This window comes from Montipora capricornis, chromosome 3 (assembly GCF_036669925.1).
Source record: "Montipora capricornis isolate CH-2021 chromosome 3, ASM3666992v2, whole genome shotgun sequence".
Taxonomy (NCBI): Eukaryota; Metazoa; Cnidaria; class Anthozoa; order Scleractinia; family Acroporidae; genus Montipora; species Montipora capricornis.
The window spans coordinates 45018704-45043703 of record NC_090885.1 but is presented as its reverse complement, the minus strand read 5'-3'; the positions used below and the strand labels follow the sequence as shown (position 1 = coordinate 45043703).

The 25000-nt window shown below is 39.8% G+C and overlaps 1 protein-coding gene and 1 long non-coding RNA gene across 7 annotated transcripts in view; one reads left to right on the top strand and one right to left on the bottom strand.

The window, feature by feature from the left end:
- Positions 1 to 1411: 1411 nt before the first annotated feature.
- LOC138043261 (uncharacterized) lies at positions 1412 to 7961 on the top strand. The gene is made up of 2 exons (XR_011131217.1): positions 1412 to 1528; positions 6212 to 7961. It is a non-coding gene; the product is annotated as an uncharacterized lncRNA (long non-coding RNA).
- Positions 7962 to 14005: 6044 nt separating this feature from the next.
- The window catches only part of LOC138043257 (fibroblast growth factor receptor-like 1), a 38165-nt gene continuing 27170 nt past the window's right edge, over positions 14006 to 25000 (bottom strand). For all 6 annotated transcript variants that reach the window (XM_068889441.1, XM_068889440.1, XM_068889438.1 and 3 more), the window contains 5 exons: positions 19987 to 20034; positions 19773 to 19871; positions 18820 to 19101; positions 17465 to 17842; positions 14006 to 17049 (listed from right to left, as the gene is read on the bottom strand). In XM_068889441.1, coding sequence (XP_068745542.1) covers positions 16532 to 17049; positions 17465 to 17842; positions 18820 to 19101; positions 19773 to 19871; positions 19987 to 20034 — 1325 coding nt within the window. In that variant the 3' untranslated portion in view covers positions 14006 to 16531. The remainder of the gene's footprint in view (positions 17050 to 17464; positions 17843 to 18819; positions 19102 to 19772; positions 19872 to 19986; positions 20035 to 25000) is intronic.

Here is a 25000-nt window from a genome sequence, read left to right as displayed (position 1 = left end):
ACACGAAAAGCGTTGACTGTGTAAGAAATGTAATTGACGTAGTAGAGACTTTAAGCAACAAGATCGGGGACGGAAACGGAGACTCCAAAACTCGCAAAAAGACTGGGGGGAGAACGCCGTTGGGGCGGGAATTTCTAAACAGTTAAGAAGCCATTACAAACCGCTGCTCATGATGTCTTTGAATGAAGCTCAAAATCAACTTTTGATTAGCCATGATGTCAGAGATGCCAACCTATGGAGATCTAAAATCTGGAGATTTTTTCCATCCGGTCTCCCCACCCCCCCCCTCGATCAACCTACCCACTCCCCCTCCCCTCCTTTCACCCCCTTCCCCCCCCCCCCCGCCCCCGCCCTAAACGCACCCACCCATCCCCCAGCAGCTCCTTCAGAATACAAGAATATTCCGCCACCATTGTGAATTTGCGGGAAAACAGGTTACTTATGTCAAGAATTTTTATTGGTTAATCGGAGATCCAATCAAACAATCGGTTATATGGCTATGATAGCTAAAGGAAGTCATTTTGTTTAGTTCTATTAACGTGTGTTTGAAACTCAGAGATGAAGAAATGCATTAAGAAACAATGAAACGAGTTTGAAAAAATCGATCTATTTTAAACTTGGGATTGCAATTTGAGTCTAGAATGGAGAAACGTCTGAAAGGCTCAGAGTCGTTTTTATCCGGGAGATTTAATGACCCGTACGGGAGACCGGGAGATTCGTTCCGTATCCGGGAGACTCCCGGATAATCCGGGAGAGTTGGCATGTATGTGATGATGGTGTGATAAACGATGAGGAGCTTCTACTCATGTACGATTTAAACATCAAACAGGTCCGATAACCTTGATCTTCCGTACAATTCTTATCCTGGTTTTGACTTCGATGATTTGAAAGACGAATTCCTCGATTTCAGTAACAAATTTGTTTTGGTGGGCGACCAGCCCTACAAGAGAGAATTACTCCGAGTGAAACAAATTGTTGGCGTGAAGATTGTTTAATTTTCAGCCATAATTATCTGGAAAAACGAAGTCAAACACTAGTTGGCAAAAGTATGAACTCTTCTCTTACCCTTGAAAACTTTCAGGCCAAATTTTGTGGCTTTCTTTGTCTTCTGTAGCACAGCATCATTTTGTATTCCCAGTTTACACCGGCCATTTTGTTTTGTTTGCGTCAAGCTTTATTCACTCCGTAGGGAGTGAATAATGCTCAATTACTCCGAGATAGCGAACCAATTAGATTGCTTGAAACACCAAGATTACTGAGTAGATACTAATTTTCGATGTTTGAACATCTTAAATAATTATTATAGATGAATAATAATTCATAAAAGCATATTATTTTGTATGCAAAGCCTCCCTTTAACGCCCCGTTTAGCCGCAAATTTTCCAAATGTGAGCTGATTAGGTCAGCGGTCATGCACAAAAACAAGATGGTGGATGGGGAAATTTCTTAACAATTATATCGATCTTTCGAAGGCTTTCATGAACAAACTGCAGGTTTTTGGAGATGATAACACGCAAATTCGTATTCAGTAAGTAAAAAACTATAGATTTATGTAATTTCAAATTAGTTCTGAACGAAAATCGACCACAGAATACGGCCTAAAGCAGAAGGATGTACCTCTGGACGAAATTTTATCCCAGGCTGGCTGGAGCACTGCTGATACCACGGGACGAAAAATTGGATTTCCTGCACATTTGATCTTTGGCAAAGCTTAAGTCAAATCTGGAATCGCTTTTGACTTTACCTTTGACGCACGTCAAACGTACGGTCAAATCCATTACCAATTTGCTTATGCCTTTGACCATGGTAAAGGTCAAGTCAAATTCGTAACAACTTTGACTTCACATTTGACGCGCGTTAAATGTGAAGTCAAATCTGAAGAAGCTTTGTGCGTTCCTTTGTTACTTGACAAAGGCGAAGACAAGTACGATAGCATCTTTGACTTCGAGTTTGACTATCGTCAAATGTGAAGTCAAATCTTAACAGGCTTTCCTACTTTGTTGATACTTGCATTGCCAAAGGAAAGACACAAAACCAAGGCAACGCTTTTGGGAGATTAAACGATTCGGCAAATACGGAACACTGACCGTCGTAGAGTGTAAGTTCGCTTTCCTCCTTTACCCCCTCGGTGACATTTCCCCCATATCCCCTATCACGAACACGTACACATTCAATCTATTGCTTGAAAAACGTCTACCAGTTGCAAAACGTAGCCTGAGTTCGGGTTTCGACAAAACACTGACCAACGGTCAACTGACCCTCTTACTGACTCCCTATAAAATCAATGGGAAAATGAATACTGCTTACTTAAGCCTCAACATCCCTTTTTAAACAGCATTGTTCAACAATATTTAAGTCTTAAGGTTAGTTTTCGATTATTGTTGTGATGGCCCATTACTTCATGTAAGCTAACCTTTTTAAAATGGGTGCTTAGACTTAAATATTGCTGAACAATGCTGTTTAAAAAGGGTTTTTGAGCCTTAAGTAAGCAGTATTCATTTTCCCATTGATTTTATAGGGGGTCAGTAAGGGGGTCAGTTGACCGGGGGTCAGTGTTTTGTCGAAACCCCCTGAGTTCACATTCTTGTCGATTTTCGCTTTTCCAAAATTCAATGAGCACTAGTGCCAAAATTCCGTCGACAATAAACCACAAGAGCTTTGTTATAATAAAATGGATCTAGTTGCAAATAATCCATTACCAAGCTTGCTGATCCAAGAAGGAATCAGGAAGATCATAAATTTTCACAATGAAATTTAAGACCATTTCGAATTTATACATCTTATACCTCTTTGCCTCTATATATTATTATTTTCTTATGACTTAACTTTCAGGTAAATTTACCATCATGAATGTTAATATGAAGAAATCAAAATGTTTGAGCAAACTCACTTTATCATCTGTACTAGAGAATGTTGTTCACCAAGTGGTGGTGAGGATAAATCTAAGGATCTTGGGTATTTCAGTATCAAAAAATGTTCTGTTTGATTATTAGCAAAAAAATCAAAGTAGCTCAGATTAATTAACCCATTGACTCAAGGGGGTTCCCCATTGGCGAGTAAAATCGTCTGGCATTAGACAGAGTAAAATACTAAGTCTGACCGGTTTGGGTGTCAAAAGGTTAATTAAATTAATTAATGGGGACATAAGTTTTCAGTGATTGATTAAGGAAAAATAAGTGTCACCCTGTCAATGTCTAATCTAATCCCCATGAAAACATACTGATTTTGACATGAATGTACATGCAGAATGTATGTCTGATATATAACAATGAATTAATGACAGACATTTTACCTTTAACTTTAATTTGCAATTCATAAAGCCAGTAACCCCTCAATAGTACAAATTAAGTAGTAAATACAGAAATATTGGAAATATTCAGTACCATGGACAAAGGCAAACAAGGATACATCATAAAAAGTAAGATTATTCAAAAAATAATTTTATTATTTTTTTAAAACATGGTTGAAAATAATTGTGTTTTTAGGTTAGCCAATTATGTTTCAGGCAGGAGTACATTGAAACTTTGGAGAAGAAAACAGCAGAGATTCAATCACAACACTACTGCCATTGCTTGAGGAGCATCTGCATCTAAGAATGCAAGGCTATTTCTTAATTAAAGCACCTACATTTTTTGCAAACAATAGAGTACATGTCTGCAGTCATCAGTTATTGGCAGCAGTGTGTACCCTAATTAGATTAGTGCATTTGTCTTTTCATGAAGTACAGATGTGCACATGTCATATCACTATGCATTAATAAAGCACTACTCAATAGATGTCATGAGGTAATAGCCATTCTTACAGTAGTACCCCATTCATTACTTACACATCCATGTGTTATATTAACTAAAGAACCACTTACGCCTAGCATAACTAAGAAATGAGATACACAATAGGCCATTTTACAGTTGTTTGCTCAGCGACCAAGCCTATGAATGGCTGTGAGGCTGCCGGTGACCTTGCATTGATACAGACCTCACTGCTTTTATCATGTAAATTGTGTTGTTGTAACGCTAATTAGTCCATATTAGCATTACAAAAGCATGAAGGTTTGTATCAAAACAGGGTCACCGGTAGCCTCGCTTCCATTGTTAGGCCTGGTAACTTAGCCACAACTGTAAAATGGTCTATTTGCTTTCCCCATTAAATCCTCTCCCTCCATCTACCAGCAATAAGATAATCATAGGTTATGCAAATTGAATTAAATACTGCACTTCAAGAAAACACCAAGCAGCCTTTACTAAAATTAGAGTCCTAGTTAGAAGGCATATACTATTGTTATTAGCACACTCGTCTTCCCCCTGGGCAATTTGGATTAAAAGGGTTAAGGGTTTTATCTTCAGGGCCTGTTGGTAGAACAAAAAGTTGAAGAAGGGAGATTGTCAGATAGTTGTGTAAAATGAATGCAAACATGTGTCTATAAGAAGAAAATCGTTACTAATTCCCTCATGCCTGTAAGGCTGCAGTATTTGCTCTCAAATATTAGAATACATTTTATTTGGTTCCTGCTTTGCCGGGTTCCCTTTGGTGAAGACTTTGAAAACTAAAGAAATTAATACACTGAATTTGTAAAATCAATTTAACTACCCGACATGACAACTGTTAGGTAGAAAACCCCACCCTTTACCTTTGGAAAAGGTTTGCGGTTTACTGATTAAGAATGACATCATATTGTCCTCGATCCAGCGCTCTAGGGCTTTTTTATACTGACCGTCATCAGTATAAATCCACTTAAAATGAGAATTGAATTTCTGATAGTAGCAGCATTAGTTTTAAATGAAATCTTCAGCTGAGCCGCTAAACGAAAATGATAGATTTGTACTAGCAAAATATTCTGCACTTTTGCGTACAGTAAAAATTACCCTTGTTGAAGGGGGGCATCTTGGGTTATTTGCAGCGCAGATTCCCCAATATTTTCGCAAGGAGTGTCACCAGATGCAACGTTCACTGCGCATAACAAATTTTGCGTTCCACCACAGGTAGCCCAAGCTCGATATATGCGTATCTGTACTGTACTTTTTTTATGCAAGAGCAGAAATATAGGGGTTTGTACAGGGAAAACGGCTTTTCTCAAAATTTAAAAAGTATTTACGATTTAAAATAAAAAAAGAGCTTACCTCGCTTCAGTCTTCTGTTTATTTGTCTTTGGTACGGTTTCTGGGTCCATTAAGATCGGTACTTAAGCAATAGTTACAGTCTTCGATCGAATTGACTCTTGCCTTCGATCGAATCGACTTTTGTCGATCGAAACGACCTTCGATCGAAACAACTTTCGATCGAACGGACTTGCATTCATTAAGATCTATTTAGGTGGTTTTTAGTTCCTCCTCTTTTCCCTCTCTATAGAAGAGGGACCGAAAACCACCTAAACCGCTCTTAATCGAAACAAGAAACTGAAGCAAAGACAAAGAAACACAATACTGAAGCGAGGGAAACTATTTCTTATTTTAAAACGTAAATTTATACATATATGTTTTTTACTTTTGCGAAAAACCATTGTCCCATACAAATCTTAAAATTCCTACTCGCACATAATATAGTACAGATACACATATATCGAGCTTGCGCTATCTTTGATAGGAGACAGAACCTTAATGGTTTACTGATACTCTCGATTTGTTTGTGTCTTTTCCTTTGTGTGGTTAAGGAAGGGATTTGCATCATGGAAAATTAGCTCGATTAGTCCGTTCGATTCCAAAATAGAATCCTTTTAGATCAAAAGAAAGACACTAACATAAGTTACCGTTCCTTTCTTTGTTGTAATAGGGCATCAATAGCCCATAAAGATCATACGTAATAGCTCAGAAAGCGCTGGAACCCGTTCCCTGAAAAAAAAATGCTGATAAATATCGAACATACAACCCCTTTTCTTGACTAAAAGGTCGAGGGCTCAAAGGCCGGGTTAGTTTTGGTTGACTGTAAACCAATGAATTCTCGACGACCACAGCATCTTCTCTGTTGTGGTTGCTCTGATTAAACAGCGACCAATGGTCTTTACTATTCACATAAACGTAGAAAAGACTGATTGAGAATGTCCTGAACTTCCTTCTTGGCCCTAATCTGCCACTCTTTTTTTCGCCGTCGTCGTCTGTTTTCTATATATCTGAAATGCATACAGAGACACTACAAATGCTGGGAAATGTGAGTAAAGTGCAGAAAGGTGGAAATTCAGCATGGTGAAGTTATTTTGCCTTTTCCTTTCATTTCACAGAAAGTGTCACGTTAAAAGAGGCCATTAAAATCAAGCAAGAAATTGTGCTGAAGTGTTAATTCGTAAATGTCATCAGACAACTCCGTGACTGGTGATAGTGGGAATAGCGAAGAGCTTGAAAACGAAGAAGAAAGGAAGAGGAAAAGGGAGTTCATGACAAAGGCTGTCTTGGTGGTCAACCCAGCTCGACATGTTGATGAGATCTTTGGACGGAAAATCGTTGCGTAGAAGATCCGCCTAGGTGGCCTCATAGGACAAGATAACAACAACCAGAAAACTTGTCAGAGCAGCGTATTGCCCCGCAAGACGCCCCGCAGTGGGCAATCCGCGTTGTTCCGCAGTGCTTAAAACTTGGTAACAGCGTTAAACCAGTATTAGAGATTAAGAGAGTTTGACCAAGGAAACTTGACCGTCATACCGCCCAAAATGCTGTTGATAATCTATTGGAAATCTTTAGTTGACGCACTTGCTGACTATCAACTAATAGCCATGCTAATGCATATATAGAGAATGTCTGGTTGTCTTGACTTCTATGCGCAAATAACCATTCTTTGGAAAAAATGTGTTCTGTGCAAAAAATGCAGTAGAATAGCAGCAGAATTTCACTGTTTTTTTAAAGAGGACTTTCTCGGCTTTTGAAGTGGATTAAGGTGACTTCAAAAGTTCACCTTAGAAGCCCATCAGCATACTACCAGGAATCCTGCCTGATACCTGATACCTGATTGACGTGCTGCTAAACCATTTATTGGGTGACCGATTGTGTGAGTTGGAGAGTTGCATTTTATATTACTCATAAAACAATGGCCGTCTCATTTGAAGAAAACCAATTTTTTTGCATCAAGAATATCAATAGTTCGTTGTTGAAGAAGTCTTAACTTCTATCGAGGAAATAGAACAATTAGAACTTACATTTATTTCCCGGCACGTAATAAAAATGGGAAAGCCAAAGTCTCTTCACTTCACACTGTCACCGTAAGACTTTAATCATGCAGAAAAAAAATGAAATCAATGATTACAATTGGTGCAAAATCTAGTTAGTATGCTGCTGGCCGTCGATTGAGTGTCTTTTCGGCACAAAGAGTTAAAAATAATTTTGGCGGATTTTCGCATGAAAAATCGTTTACTCGAAGTTTATTTTGCTAATTTCAAGTCGGTGTGGCTAAAGCTGTTTCCCACAATGAACTACAACATAAATATAACTTATTAGCTTGCCTCAAAGTTAAAACGCTGTTTCATGGGAAGTTCCTTTCGGTTTTGACCTGTTGTTAGTGAGTAAGAAAAAAATCAAGATTATATCAGTTTTTTTTTATTCAAAGTTTTCAGTAGTTCCATTTACCCTGTCACTTATGTCCACTACTCTTGATATTGTGTCAGTTACATGATACTTCCAACAGAGGTGTCATGCATGATTGTTTGTCATAAATTAACTTAACTAATTATACGGTGACAGTGATTTTACTTGTTATGCAACAAAGTTGTTGATAACACGGCGCTTGTTGTGCGTGTAGTGTAAATATTACAGGTATAAATAAATTGAAGCCTTGAGAGAAGTGAAGCACTGGAATTAAAAAAAAATTCATTCTCATCCTTCGATTTATTTATACCCTTTTACATTTACATTTTGGATGTATACTACCACTTAAAAATGCGCAACAAAATCGATTCCTAGAGATATTACAGAATGTAAGGTGTGAGATTCTTGGTTTTACCAAGAGTATGAATTCCTTTGAATAAAAAATGGAAAAACACAGTTTTTCGTCGTATCTGCATTTCAGTCTGTCTCTCATATGGCATAACACGGGGGTGAATGGCAAATTAATTTGACTACGGCGGTTTCAGAAATGCCACTCTAGACATATTTCAGATATTTGAAAAACGTTTCAATTGAGACTCAAGTACATTTATGATGGACAGTTGTTTGAGTTGAACGGTGTCTTTGTTACGGCTAGAAAAATTCAGCAGTTTCCGTCCTACCGTCCTGATTAGGGAAAAGTAGTCCAGAGATCTGAGTTTTCAATTCAGCGCTTCAAGCCAACAGCTATAAATACGCCCCAAGACATCTTTGGCTACACCTTTGCTAAATCTTTGACTTGAATCTCAAACATGTCTGACTACACCTTTGTCAAATCTTTAACCTGAATCTCAGACATGTTTGACCACGCCTTTGTCAAACCTTTGAACTGAATCTCAGACATCTTTGACAACACTTTTGCCAAGTCTTTGAATTGAAGCTGAGACATCTTTGACGACACCTTTGTGAGGGTAACAAAGGGTTGTCAAATAATACCTTTGGCGCTTGTCAAAGGTTGGGTGTAAAACTGTAGTAGAAACGGCCTTTACCACCTGAGACCCCCCTGCAATGGCAACCGCAAAGATAATATTTGACGCGCGTCAAAGGCATGTAAAGCTGTAACAAACGCGGTCTTTATCGCGCCTTTGACAAGACATTTGACGCTATGTAAATCCAATTTTTCGTCCCGTGTACATTCAGGAAATTCTATGACAAACCCATCAAGTAATGACAGTATGGCGTCTGCTATATTGAGACATTAGTTTCTTGTTATTTCATGTATTACTCCCTATAGGTTCATGTTCCATTGTGATGCTATATGTAGAAGCACATTAATTTTTATGACACAAAACTTGGTGTAGTAAATGTTTACATCTGAATATGCACCTCGTCTCTTTATTTTCATGTGCATGTCTCTCCCGCTCAGCTGGTTGACAGACAGAGCAAGGAGATCACATGTCCACTCTCGCTATTCTCCCTCTCTATTAACATGCTTGCTGTTCCTCTGTGGGGTGAGTTGGAGTTTCTTTCCTTTTCACACCCACACCTTTTAAGAATGATCTTGCGCGTGAGCTATGCTATCTCATGTGATCTCCTTGCTCTGTCCGCCATGTGGTAGAATCTCAACAAAACTTCAACTTACAGGTAAGTTTCGTTTAATCTTTCAATTTTCTCGCACAGATGGGTTACCATACAAATGAACGATTATGGCGCTTGTAGGAATTTGCAGGAATCCACGCGCTTGTAGGAATTTTCACGAATCCACGCGGGGCTGCAGCAATCCTACAATAATAAGACAAATAATGTAGCTTTATTTTTGTTGAATGTTCATTTGCAGTTTGCTTTTTCCAGTGTTTCTTAGCCAAAGAAGAGAAAGAAGAGGAAGAAGTGAAAGTCCTTTTCGCACTGCCAAGGAAGATTGGAGAGATTCTCGACTCTCTTACGAATTGTATCGGGACAAATTTAGGGCTTTGAAAGTCCCAGGTCCTTCTGTTGGAATTCTGTGCGTGGCTTGATTATACAAGACAGATTTTGCATGTTTATTTGCTTCACACTATCATGCAGGCATTAAACTGAAGAAGGAGAAGAAGAAGAAGAAGAAGAAGAAGAAGAAGAAGAAGAAGAAGAAGAAGAGTAAGAGCGGTGATTACATAAGCCTAGAGATGTTTTAGCTTATTCCATCAAATTAAGGACATTCAATACTTTGCCGCTTTTCAAAGAATGACTCCGGCTCTAGAAGCTCGCGGCCGGTTAATGAAGCTTGAGGTTCATCTCTAGAAGACTAAAAAGTAATGGATCATTCGTAGTAGCTGTCATTGGGTGCGCGCGAATCGTGCTCGTTCTCAGGCTCAAGCGGCCTGGGAGCGTGAACAGCACATGCAAAAACGCTATTCGGGAGGTGGTGGTTCGTCCAGGTCCGGATTTGGATCTGGCTCGCGCGGCCATGCAATTTGAACGTGAAGACCGTGTTGGATCTTGTGCGGCTGCTGAGTTCTTTGGAGACACATCCTGTTTAGAGGACATGTCCTTCTGGAGCTTCTCGAGTTTTAATCTGTTAAGTTACAGGGTGCGTGTGCGGAGCACGAAGAAAGAGAAAATCTGAGTAGTGACTCTAAGGAACTGAGGTGCGATGATTGTGTTCCAGATCCTCTCATTGGCCGGTCACATCCAAAATCAGCGTTGATAATACTAAACTAGGGTGCGTGTGCGGGTCACCGTCTTCTTCTTGCACATAGTGTGACATTTCTTTGCTTTTTTCGTCTTCTTGTACATACTCTTCTTGTACATAGTGTGACATTTCTTTGTTTTTTTTTTTGTCTTCTTGTACATACTCGTTTGTTATTCTAGTCATTAAAACCTGTTGGATATGATTTTTTTCCTCTGGTGTTTTTTTCTGACCGTGAGGGGCCTGGGACTCTGTGACGTCATCCCTCTCCCAATCAACTCACTCACTTTTTAGATTCAAATCCTAAATACTACGTATTGTTGATCCTTCTGATACGAGATGCATATGATGAGGAATCACATATCGAACTACGTTAAAACCAGGACGGGAGTGTTTGGGCAATTTTTTCTTGGCGGGAAATCGCATGGCAGCGTTGCATTTGGCAACCAGCCTTTTTCTGGCGGGAAATCACATTAGTGACGAGCAACGGGATAAAGATTAAGAGCAGAAAAGAGCACGAGAGAAGAGGCGACGAAAATCTCGAGAGAAACCGAGGAAGGAGATCTAGAAGAACAGAAAATTTCAATGAAGAACACCGTTAAAGGGTGACAGAAATAGAACGAGAGAAAAATCACTTTTTTACAACGATTAGCTTTCAGGTAAATGTTTTCCTTCTTAATGCATACCTCGCTGCCTCACACAATTTGTAAAACTGGCTAAAAAACGAAGAAGTCGTGAAAAGGTTTGCAATTCCCTGTGGCAGAGATTCTCTATTTTGTTAGTTTTTTTCTGAGCCCTCTATTGTAAATATTTGTATATATGAAACCGTTTTTCATGAGGAGAGTGGTTGCCCAATTTTGTCATTAAATCGTTTGATTCGGAAAGAAAATATCCTGTCTTGTTTTTTTCGCTTGAACCGTGAGGGGCCTGGGTCACTGTAATTAACACCCCAACATTGAATTTCCAACATGATTAGGCAAAACATCCCAACCTGTTTCGTGAGGGTCCGCAGTAAGGGAGCTCAAATTTGAATTTCCCGCAAAAATTTGAATCCACCAATCAGAATGCTACAATTCCAACTGTCCAAACTGCCCCGAACGCCCATATAGCCCTACTGATAAATAAAATGAAAAGATGTAAGGCGGGCTTGCACGCTAGTTAAATCGTAATTAAAAACTCAGTGAAGGTCTTTGCATAAAAGAGATGCATTCTGAAACATTGGCTGACTGAAAGCTCAGCGGTTTGCATTGAATTTTTAGTCAAATTAGCCCTAACTCTTTTCAACCTGAACGCGCCACTTTTGTCGGGCCAAAATATACAATTAGAGGCGATAAACTACAAGGATAAAGCCTTAACCTGATGTACAAAATGATGTGTGAATTGATATTTAGATTTTTATACACTCTTAAAGTTGACCATTATTTCACCTTAGCCAAAAAGTTACAATGTACATTATTTCCACGTGTCCTTAAGGCGCTGTTCCACTGTGAAATGTTTCGTGCAACCTGTCTCGCAATGTTTTGGCGACATTGTGGCGGGACAAGTTGCACGAAAAGTAGAACTTAATTCTACTTTCGGCAACGGCTCTTGCAACTTGTCTCGCAACGATTTTGGCCCATAGGGAGCCCACACAAACAGTGTGTCTGTATGGGAAATATTGAAGAGTCCTAATATAGTAAACTTACATCGAGAAATGACTATGTTAAAGCTCAAAATAACCTCAGTTGTTGTGTATTGTCATTTCTGCGACTGAAAATGGTGAATTTGAGCGATTTGGTGGGTTTTCCGTTGACTGTTACTACACGTCCTTAGAAGGAGACAAGGGTGGAAAGCTCATTTTCGACCGCTCCAGCGTCAAGCCGATTTTCACCCAGAAATTAGAATCGCCCGTCTTTCAAATCGTACACCAGATAAACTGAAAGGTTGACGCTTCTTCTCGTGCCATTCAATCGAAAATCCATTCAAAATCCAAGCGCTAACCGCCAAATAATTTTCGAGAAATGCAGCTTTCGAAGCGACCAGCATCCCCGGCCGGGATTTCGTGTGCCAAGAAGCAACCGTCACGCTGTTTGCTCCACACTGATTGGATGCACTGTTTAGCAACATCCAATCAGTGTGGAGCTGAAAATCGGCTTGACGCTGGAGCTATCGAAAATGAGCTTTCCACCCTTGTCTTCTTCTAAGGACGTGGGGTTTCGACAAAACACTGACCCCCGGTCAACTGACCCCCCTACTGACCCCCCTACTGACCCCCTAAAAAATCAATGGGAAAATGAATACTGCTTACTTAAGCCTCAACATCCCTTTTTAAACAGCATTGTTCAACAGTATTTAAGTCTAAGCACCCATTTTAAAAAGGTTAGTTTTCGATTATTGTTGTGATGGCCGATTACTTCATGTAAGCTAATCTTTTTAAAATGGGTGCTTAGACTTAAATATTGCTGAACAATGCAGTTTAAAAAGGGTTTTTGAGGCTTAAGTAGGCAGTATTCATTTTCCCATTGATTTTATAGGGGGTCAGTAGGGGGGTCAGTAAGAGGGTCAGTTGACCGGGGGTCAGTGTTTTGTCGAAACCCAAGGACGTGTAGTAACAGTCAACGGAAAACCCACCAAATCGCTCAAATTCACCATTTTCAGCCGCAGAAATGACAATACACAACAACTGAGGTTATTTCGAGCTTTAACATAGTCATTTCTCGATGTAAGTTTACTATATTAGGACTCTTCAATATTTCCCATACATTTCTTTATATTTCGAACATACAAACAGACACACTGTTTGTGTGGGCTCCCTATGTTTTGGCCGTTGCAGGATATGTTACACCACAGGCGGCCCAGACTCGGAGGATTTGTATGGGAATCTCGATAACAAACTGAAAAAGATATTTAACTAAAAAAATTCTCAATAAAAAAGCTGTACTTAATTTTCGTGGTGACTTTCTCGGTTTTTGTGTGGTTATTTGCCTGATTGAATGCGATTTAAGCGACTTCTCAAATTCCCGGGTTGTCACTCGTACCTAAATAAGGGAAAGGCTGGAAAGTAGTTTCTAACTTACTTCACATCTCGACGATAAAATCATACTTCTCCGGCATCAGTCAAGCTCAAACTCCGGCGATGGCCACACTGATAAATTTACTTCTCCTTGACCAAGTTTCAAGGTCCAGCGAGCATCCATTGCTTAGAAACATCGAAATATATTCAAATTTTCAAAATCCTTCGAGGCTTGCTTACAACGAATTTTGACACGGCTGGTCAACCGTTCACTTGAGCCTCGAAACGGTGAGAGCAAATAAGTGAACTGTTGGCCAACCGTGTCAAAATTTCGTTGTAATTCGTGCAACTTGCCCCGCCACAATGTCGCCAAAACATTGCGAGACAAGTTGAACGAAACATTTCACAGTGTAAAAGCGCCCTTAAGCTGACTTGAGCGAAACAACATTACACGATCTTTATATTTTTGAAAAGATAAAAGGACCTTTTACAAAAACACAAAATATCAAATCGCAAATGCACCACGTTCTCGCGAATGAAATTGCCAAAGTTGCAGAATTGTTCATTGTCTTTCCAAGGGACCAGCTGCCGCATTGGCAAATTTTGAACTTTTGGATTTTTCGTAAAAAGCAAAACGCTCCAGAACTTTTTTGAATAATTTTTCAAAAAGGACCACCAAAGGATACCTTAGGTAAAATAAAATAAACCATGAAATTTTGCAACTGTCGGCGGATTCTCGATATTTACAGTCAGATGGTCTTAATCTCTACCTTAGGTCACTTAAGCAAGAACTTCTCTCTGGATATGATTGGAACAAGCTGAAACGACGGTGAAACGAATTCAAAATAATGCTAGGCGTCTTGTAATTGGTGTAAAACCCTTGGACCATACAGAGCAACAAGCAGGATTTTAATCCTCCCCATATTTTTAGATCCTGCCCTTTGACAAAAGCTCATGCGATTAAAAAAACGACGCAACAGCAAAAACAAGTTATACGAAGAACCACCACTTACGCGTGAGGGGACACTAAGGAAAAAAAACCGCCGAAATAAATACAAAACCACACTATGAAGACTATATGCTAGTGTATCTAATAGATAGCAATGCTGCGGTACATTTTGTTGATAGTGACATCATTTATCTTTGGTAGCCATGGCAACGGTGTATTGACGTCCGGGAACACACCATAACACAAAACGCGGTGTGTCCAGCACATCACGCATGCGCAGCTGTGAACAGCTGTCTCGGCTTTGTTGGGCCTTACCAGCAAGGTATAGCCAAGTTACCAGGTGGGTGCTTTAGGCATATACCCGTTTAAGTTATTTAAGTTATTTTAGTTTGTCGAGGAAACGAAAGTATCGTCAGTGTGCCAAAATTTAACCTGGACCACCCCTTTCCAGGCCGTGATGAGGTAGGGAAATGTCAACAGAAAGAAAATACAAAGCTCTGGCTGATAATCCAGTGACTGATCTGAAACCGGTTAGTGCACGATGTGAAATGAGAAAGCAAGACACTAAAAACTCCCCTTGCACCAGATTTCGGGAATGGAGGAATCCTTCATATGTTTAATTGCTCGCAGAAAGAAGCGAAATCGTTACTCTTAAAATCTATCCTGGCACTCATCAACAGATGTCTGTTGATGTGTTAACACTGTAGGATCAGCCTGCTTGCTCTCTCTCTCTCTCCTCTCATGGAGCATGGAGTTTGGACAAAAAAAAAGGAGGGAGCGGAAATAAGGAAACTGCTGGAAGTGATAACAATGATACGATTTTCGTATTTAAGTAATTATTTGGTGCTCCTTTTTTTGTGTAAACTCTTAATCATGCGGGTATTGGCACAGTTAAGGGGGATGGCTCTTTCCTACCAAACCGTTGCTCTGGACTCCTTCAAATAGCCATTTCTCTAATTCCTTTAACTCTACAGTTATCCTTTCTTGCCAAGTGTTTTCTATTTAAAATTTCTTTGTCTGGTTCAAATCACAACCACATTTGGTAAATCACGTGACTAAAACAGTAAATGCTTAAAAACTCAGCGAGTTAAATATGTTTTCCACAAATTTTAAACGCAAAAGTGTGAGAACATTCTAGCACAAAATCTGTAGCATAGATTTTAAAAGAAATCATCTCTCAAATTAATTATGACGTCATAAGGCCTCCCTTGATACACTTTTCAAAAGATCAGTTCCATTTTTGTCGAAATAGAAATTCCATGCTACAGTTTACGAAAAATGATGGGACAGTTCCCATCCGGTGAAAAAGTGCCTCTTCCTTTCGTTTCCTGAGAGCTTTTACTACACTGAGACGCACGGCAGAGGACTGGGACTAGTTGCGCATGCGCTTTCTGATTGAAGTGATGTCACATTTCTATTGAAAAAGTTACTTCATAGAACCATCAATGGAACCTTTTTGCAGGGCTCTTTGACTAAAAAGCTTTCTTAGCAACCATTGTCTTTCTGTAGTTAAGTGCCACCCCCCTTAACGTTTGGATTGTAGGAACAAAGTATATTATTGATAATCTGCTGTTCTATAGCGCTTAGTATCCCTACATGGCACTTGAAACTGGATTGTTTGATTCCAGGGATATTTTGATAAAAACAACAAAAAATCCTCCAATCATTGGAAACGTTCATGTAGATTTTCTTTGATTGATTACTCCAACGATTCAAAGTTTTCGTTTATAAGCAAAATGACACTCTTCAGACGGATGCTTTTCATAGTTAGCCAAATGGGCAAATAATGGTGCGACAGTTCACTCATTCATTACAATCCATAGGGGCCCGGCTATCGCAACTAGTGGCCTGGTTTTAGCATGCTTTTTTTCCCTATATTAACTCTTTTGAACTTCATCAAAGGACCAAATCAGAACAAATAAAACCTTTTTAAAGTCATTAAAATATCATTAAAGAGATCATGATGGCATCAAAAAGCAACAGTAGAACCCGAATGATACTTGATATTTTTAAGAAAAGAGCGTCTTGGTTCGTTTCTTTGTCCAAATCTCTGGCTCAGATCTGGGCAGTAAAGCAACTTCCTTGTTGCTAACTTTTGAAGTCAACTTTGTCGTTACTTTCCAAAAAGGAAAGGAAATTGGTTCCACACACGTGCATGCATCTTGGTATCATCTAGCCAATGGTTTCTTCCTACCTGTCATCGTTTTTTCTCCTGGTATGAAATGTTTAAACGTCTGGGTACGTTCAACGGCACTTGCGACTAGTGATATCGGCCTTGCAGCACCCACCCGGAATACTTCTTGTCAGCAGGTTTGACTGTGAGGCAAGATCTACTTACAGCGTGTAAGGTTTTGCACTTAAATACAAACGTTTTCGGGGTCATTTACACGTTCCAACATTTAAGTTAGAATCGTAAGATTTACTTATTCCGGCTCTTTGTTTTCATTTTGTTTGCAGGGGTGTGCCCTACTAGAAAAAGTTCTGAAAGGTTTTCTATGTAGTGTTATTCCCTCTAATGGCGGCTCTTGTTTTAGCTGAAGTTCATACTTTTCGTGCAGCTCCGATACTGATTCATAAAGAGGTGATTGAATGTTGGCATTAGGGCAGTCAACATAAGCGTTTAAACTAACATTCCTAGTTTCGTTTCGTCTTTGTGCATTAAGCTGTGGCGCCACGACGCACATTTCCTGTTGTCGGAAAGCATCGTTGTCTATATTCTTGGAGTTTTTACCAGAATGTAGTTTTCTTGTAATAAAGTAGCACCAAACAATCGTCACCATGAAAAATAAAACGACGGCAATAGGAACGCAAATTAAAGCAGCCAAAGGAACCTCTTCCACTGCTAATTCCTTATACGACGGAGACTCTGATACAATTGGCTTCTTTGTTGCAGCGGGATGTTCTCCTGGGCTTGCCTCAGGTTTCCTGCTCAGAGGAAGCCCTGCAATAGAACACAATGTGTTTCAGTTACAGAATTCATCTGACGTGATTACTATTACATGCATCGTTGTAAAAGTTGTTTAGGTTTTGGACAAGACGACATTTTCTTTGGGAAATCCTTGAAAAAAGGCTTGTATTTTTCATTATGCTTCTAGAAGATTATCAACGTTGATTATTAAAGTCGACAAATGGTGACGTAGCCGGCACAATCATGGCAACTGCTGAGAATTGAAAGATGATAGAGTGAAAATGTTAGGGCTAGAAAAGATAGGTCGCAATCGACAATGTTCTTCAATAGCAACTGATTACTTGCATGCATTGTTGTGAATACAGGTCGAATTTGCACAATAATGAAAAGGGGTTCTGGAAAACCGTGGCTCTGACTCACCACTACATCGTAAAAAGAAAAAACATACCTTTTCCATCGACGGTAAGAAATGCATGTTTGTTTACCCATCCGGCAGAGTTCCCTACCATGCATGTGTACTTGGCTTCGTCTGCTGATGTAACATTGTAGATAACAAGCCGGTGCGTGTAGATCCGTTGACTTCCCATGTGGGGCTTAGCTACCTCGTGAATTTCTCGAAATTTTGATTTCCTAAAGTCAACAAAATCAAAAGGATCCGAGCCATTTGAAACGTTTTCGGGCGGCTTCCATTTTAGAAAATGAAACTTTGGATAGCCCCTACTTATGGCTGAGCAAACGAACGTGGCGTCATCTCCTGGTCGAGCTGTTTCATTCTTCAGGTCTTTCTTTAAAATTCTAGGCTTCTGTTCCGCTGGTGGGGCTACCCCTGGAATAAAGAAGATTCAGGGAAAAAAACAGATGTGATTGTTGCCGTGACTTGATTGTGCATGCATTGGCTTTGAAGGCTCCCAAGAGAAAACTAGTTGTTAAGTCCCCGATACCGTTTGCCTTTTTCGTCAAGATGCACGCTTTTGCCGTCGCTCACGAAGTTGAAACTCGGGCAACAAGCTAACCCTTAATCGACAGAAATGATTTTGCATCACTTTTGAAGAATACTTCTGCTTTCGGATTGTCCACGTGATAGAAAAGGGTGACTCTCATTTACATATAACCTCATCCCTGTATATTCAATGGTAACAACTACTAAGACTGTACTGAAAGAGATGTTAGATGGGGAATGACTAGAAGAGATTTGTTTATTGCAAAGGAGGTCTCGGATTTCACCGGAGTATCCCCAAGTCACCATGCAAAAAAAAGTCTCTTCAACTACTAAGATGGTTCACTGGGATAAATAATAATAAAAAGTAAAAAGTAAAGTGGTGCATTTATATAGCGCCTTTATCACAAACGTCGCAAAGGCGCTTTACAATGATCAATTTACCCCCAGCGGACTGGAAGCATATACAGGCGCAAATGGCAGCCACTTCTAAGCAGTCCAGGTATGCTGGTACTCGTTTTACCGACCTCGGAAGGATGGAAAGCTGAGTGAACTTTAGCGGGAAAAAGGTCGCCAAATATTCCACTCTCGGCAGAACCGGGAATGGAACCCGGGACCTTAGGGTTGGAAGGCAGAGATCTTACCACTGCGCCAACCCCTCAGCTGTAATCATTCAGATTGTTCATTTAAAATTTATTGAGGGCTTTATACAAAGAGTTTCGCGAAACCACGTACAATGCAAAAGAGTGTGACATCATTTGGACTACGGCGTCGCTGTTGATTGAAGTTCAACCCAAATTATATAACGTACAACCTGCTGGCTTGACACTGCAAGCCTGTGTATGATAACTAACAAGATAACTCACCAACAACTTTGATATCGAAGGTTTTAACAATGGTGCCAAATGCATTTGTCACTATACACATGTATGACCCAGCCTGGGAAGAAGACAACTTGTGGAAATTTAACACTCTGCCTTTGGATTTCAGTAGCTTTTCATCCGCTCTGCTCAGTATACTTCCGTCCTTAAGCCATGTGATATTCAAAGGAGCCTCCCCATTTGCGTGACATTTGAGTCTCATGGGTGAACCTTGAGTGTATTCAGAGGAACGATTCGAAGGATTCCTAAATTTCGGTGGACGGCCAACTGTTAAGAAATTTGACAAATCGAAAGTGGTTCAGCGTTGAAATGGGTGTTCCTGATTGGCTATTACCTTGCGTGACAAATTGACGCGAGCATGCCGCGTACAGCGTTGTCTAGACTCTTATCGACAACGGAAAATTAGCTAATCAGATTGCGAGATTACAAGCAATTGTGGTAAAAAAGTTAATCCCAATGAATATGCAAGGCTGGTCATCATGGGAAATAGGCATAAATGGGCTCCTGACTTAAATCGCTATTATTCCCCGCCCAATGTTGAATACAGTCCATGGTATCAAATCGTCTCAAGTGTTAAAAAAAAAAAGCTAGTCGAGCCTCAGGAGTCGACAATTTGTCATCGTGGTTTGCACCAATGCTTTCGGCGTTTGGTAAAATGTGAATTAGACCTTAGTACCCAGAGATCCTTACACCTTTGGACGATTTCGGACAAGTGTAATGTTCGTGGGTCCGTTTTCTTTGCCGCCCCTTACCTTGAAGGGAAGTGGGTAGGTAGGTCATTTACGGATGGGTAGTCAGTATTTTGATTTCTATTGATTCTAGAACACACACCAAATGATTTACTGACCTACTTACAGTTTAGGCAATAAGGTTGGTGAGGTGGGGTACAGAGAGCATGCTGGATTAAGAAGAAAGAAAGGATGCAACGGATTACAAACCTATTAAGGGAGGCATACTGCTAGGCCTCACACTCCCTTTGTGCGTAGGTAAATTGGTTGTACTTGGGACCTCTGGCTCTTTTGCAGTGATGTGCAATGCTGCAGAACGAGAGACATTTATTTAGCACATGATATTCTAAGATTTAAAGTATGCTAAATGATGAAACAAAACCATATCACTTTATTTATAAGTTGCTCAACAATGAATGATTACCTGTCGATGAATCTGTAATCTGTAGTGTTCTGCTAGTAGTGCTCGACTCTTCGAAAAAATACAAAAACAAATAAAGTCAGCAAACAGAATGGTTAAAGAGTCTCCATTACTTTGACGCTCAGATCTAGTCCTTACAAAAACGTTTTATTGCTATTAGCGTTGCTGCTTTTAACAACACAGATAATTAAGCCATTCACCGGACACCTGGTGCATGTTTTTCCCCAGTCGATTCCCGCTACAAGACCCGCGACTTCAATTTTTATGGCGAATGATGTACGAATGATGTCATGTCGCACCACAACCTTGTATCTGTAAACTTTTCAATTGGAAACAGTCATGAAAGTAATAAAAGTCATACAATGTGTTTTCTTGGGGCTAGCAGAAAATCTCGCATGGAATATGACATAGTTGTTAAACTCAAATTTCCTATCATACACTGAGTAATGCAATACTATACTTCTCGACATGAAAGAAATACGATTTTAGAAAATGGAATTTTTTTGCTCCTCGAACAAACCATTCTGCCACTATTTTGTAATCCTGCCCGCTACCGCCGGGAAAATATCAAAGTGGCTATAAGCCACTGAACTCGGAAAAATTCATGAATTATGAAAGGTAAAAATGTTCGCATTTCGTTCCCAGAGTTTCTTTTCTTCCATTCCCCCAGAGGGCCAGAGCGGGAGAGAGGACACCCTGGGAACGATGTTGTTCACACACATTCATTGGCAATGGACAATATTATTTAACAATATAATGTTGGTGTTACAAAAATGAGTGTTGAGTACTGTACTTGGCAATGTAGTAAAAATGTCAGGAATATTTTGTTTGGTTAAGTTTCATGACATACATAGGTTAGGTAGCATGTCTGACCCAAAAAGGTAGTGGATGTAACGTGCATCAGTTGTGAAAACTGTGACAGCAAAACATACTTCACAAACAGCAACAATTTGCTCTAAACGTCGAACTTTTCATGTGCCGAACCTAATGCATAAATTACTTTATACGAACTAAAATTCATGGAGTGCATTCGTATCTCACAATATGATCGTAATTTCCTTGAATACAAAAAAAAAAAAAAAAAAAAACAGCAAATAAAGCTGTTCCAACTTAGCGAGTAAATTATCAAAGTAACTATTTTGGCTTTTTGTACTCAACCGAAATGGGATGGAATGGAAATGAGTCGTTTCAAACCTCTTTCACCGGTTCATTTCCTTATTTTAATCGTTGAAAATGGTATTTGTTTACTCCAAGAATTAGGTTCGGCACATGAAAAGTTCGACGTCTGAATCAACCGTCGAACTTAATGATTTGGGTCGACCCAAATAGGTATCAGAATGTTAATTTACAATCACAACTCCCAGTGACGTTTAGAGGGTACTAAACTGCAATTACGCCGTCCCTACGTACTGATGAGAATAAATATTACTAAAAGTAATCTCGGATTATTGGAGTGCGTTCCTCAGTCAAGTCAAATCAAGTCAAGTCAGGTTTATCGTGTATATACACTTTGCTTTTGTGAGGACAATCTCACACCTAGTTTGCAGGTATAACACAGAAAGTAAAAGTGAAAAAGAGCTAAAATTGAGATGATACCTTGAGCAAATAACTAAGATAATAAAGGAAAAGGAATAAAATTTAAGATTTAAACTCTATTTAATGTAAGACTAGATAACTTATTCATAATATGAGATTAAACTAAGACTAATTAATAATACAAAGTATAAAGATTAACGATGAGATCAAACGTGGCAAGTCTAATTTTCTAACAGTCTTTTTAAAGACCTTGAAAGATCGAATAGTTCTATGCGAGTCAGGTATTAAGTTTCATCCATAGCTTTGGCGCCAGAAACCTCCACGATTTTAAACATTGTTTTTAAACCATAAGTTGTGGTGTCGCCGTTTTCAAATGGAAGGATATTTTTCATTCGCTTGAATACAGTTGCTTTGGAAGCAAAGGAGAAAAGAAAAGAAACAATCTTGAAGGACCGAAGTATGAGGATGTGACTACGACGCGAGGGTCACGTGATTAGTGCGTTTTTAGGACGGGGGAGTTTTTTGTGCTTATAAGTTTAAAGTAGCCACTAAAGCTGGGTGAGTGTCTTTTTTTTCCGTCGACGTTTTGCCTATTTGTACCTTTGTAACCGTTGCGTTATCTTTCTGTTAGAAAACCGCCAAAGTTGACTGTTTACGAGAGCGAAGATGCCCGAATGTCACAGCGGAATCAAGTTGTGTTAAAAGTAGTCCGGTGTCCGGTATTAACTCGCCCGCCATTCAGTCGGTCGTGATTTGGTGGTGACAGAGGATACGAGCCTGTGCTTTTTGAGATGGTTTCAATATGCGCCGAGTACTGTGGCCATTTGTCAGGATTGAAATATAACCCTTGGCTAGACTCTGAATCCAGCATATAGAGGAAAAGAAGAATAACCGACATCTGAGGAAACGAAACAACGTAAATAACCCCCTGTGACAACATGTGGCTGCTATTTAAATACTAAAAACAGAAAGATTGAATAAAATAAAAAGGATTCGAGTAACATTGGCATCGAGGCTGACATTTTGATCATCAACACAGAGAGCTGGGAAGACGCAAACAGCTGACCGCAACAAATGGCGCTGTGTTCTCCGCAAACAGCTGAAGTCGGGTGAAGAAAAGATCCAGACCTCAGCCAATGAAAAGAGGGCCGAGCGAAAGGCACACATCACCACAGCTACCCGAACTTGCCACACCTGCAAGAAAAGTGGCCGAGATTGCTACTCCCGCATTGGACTCATCAGCCACAGCCGGCGCTGTCCCTGAGGCAAAATGAATTGTTCTAGACCGGCGCAAAATCCATAGTCGACTACGACTGACGGATGCCTACTACCCGATTTCCCATATGCCTTTCATGACACACTTTAACTGAAGTTAAAGTACAAGGAAAGGTTACGTTGGCTTTCCTTGTACTTGTACATGTTAATTGCCGTGACTTTAACATCTTCAGTTCCCACGGCCTGCTCCCGTCTGACCTTGTAGCTCAGTCGGTAGAGAAGCGGAGATCTATACCGAAGGTCGTGGGTTCAATTCCCACCCTGGTCAGAGGTTTTCTCTGTCCTTGTGTGGGCCCAGATCCATCAGTAGGGCTAACGCTCCCATGGTTCATATGGGATAGTAATCGAGCACTTCACGTTACACTACACTCTCTTCAGTTAATTCTGTTTAAAATATAAGTGCTACACGGCCAACGTTAGTATAAACGTAACCTTTCCTTCTCCCTGATTTACATTGGATAGAGGATCTTGAAAGGCAGTTTAATCTACAATATTCGTACAGTTCATTGATTTTGTATATTTTTAAGGCGTCATAAAGCCAACGATTTGGAAACTATACATTGACGACATTTTTTCGTTGTAGGATGTCAGCAAACCGGATATAGACAAGTTCATCACACAAGCAAACTCACACCACCCTACCATCAAATTTACGGCTGAGATCTCAAACACTGAAGCCACATTTCTAGTCACTGTTGTATATTAAGGCAAACGCTTTCAAAATAACAATCCATTGTGGATATAAAAACACACTTGAAGCCGACTGAAACCTTTCAGTACACTCATTTTTCCTCCAGCCACCCACTAGGTGTCAAAAAAGGATTCATGGAGGGCGAAGCCCAATACTTCTACGCACTAATTCTTCAAGATCAACTATTGAAGAGAGCATTTACAAATTCAAATCACGTGTCCTTGCTAGAGGCTATCCAAAACGTCTGATCGAGATACTCCTATCAGACATCAAGTTCTCACAGAAAGGGAATCAGCGCTGAAGCAAAGGAATGAAATTCCTTAAGATATCTTGCCCTTTGCGACACAGGATCACCCAACAATGCCAAACCTTAATGGGACATAGCTTTTCAGTGAGTAATTAAACATGTTTTGTTAAAAAAATTGGCACTTGATACAAAACCAGCCTTCTCTACGGCAAATTTGACTTCAAAGAACCACCACTCATTTACAGTGACAGGTGCATTACCGGTTGCTTTTCTGGATACTTTTTCTACGGCAAAGCAATCGAGCAAGTGTCACCAACAGTTCAACTCTGACATTTTTTCGCCTCCAGTGCGCTGCATTAATCTTAAGCCTATCTCTTAACTCGAAGAGTAATGTCACCGTCAAACTGTCTTTCTAATTTATTCCTCAACCTCGTCCAGTTTACGTACGGTATTCATGTATCATATCAGTCGATAAACATCATTTCTTGCGGCAGATATCCCACATAAATCGGCTCGAAATATCAAACAAGAGATGTCCAAAACACTCTTACCAAATACATTTATCTTCTCCTTTCTAACCAAACATTTTGTTCGAAAGAATGCAACATTCGCTACCGCAAGGAATCTTAATTATTTGGCGTGTTAGTTTCAAATGTTTGCTAGTGACAACGATTACATGAATTAAGAGGAGATCACCCGATTCTCTCTTCTCTCATGTAACGTGATTGGCAAAAAAAAAAACCCAAGGTAGTTACGTCACAGAAATCGTTTTGCAGCTCGAGTTCGCGTATGTTATTTTTTCGGGAGAGAGAAACGACGTCTGAGTTCGCAAGATAGTATATTTTTGGCAGCCTAGTAATTTAGTACAGTCTAGTTATTTGATACTCCAAGACTGCCCTCCACTGCCTCACAAAGGCAATATATGCGCAGGCGCTATGAACTAGTCAGCGGATTAACATAAAAACGTTTACAGTTAACAAATTGATGTCAGTTTTTCACGCGTCTGTCCTGTTATTGATCATAACATTGTCAAAGTAGCTGTGGATCCGCAGACTACTTTTACAATAACAAAAATGTAGAGGGGTCAAGATTAAGTCAAAACACGAGAAGAAAGCGTGACAAAAATGCGAGAACTTCAATCTGACGCGAGCAATATCGCGTCATTATCGCATAAACTATAAATTTATGTGTCTGCCCGCTTATTGACCATAAAAATTAGCCAATGAGCGCACGAGAATTTTTTAGTCATTGTAAAACATCTGATGGAC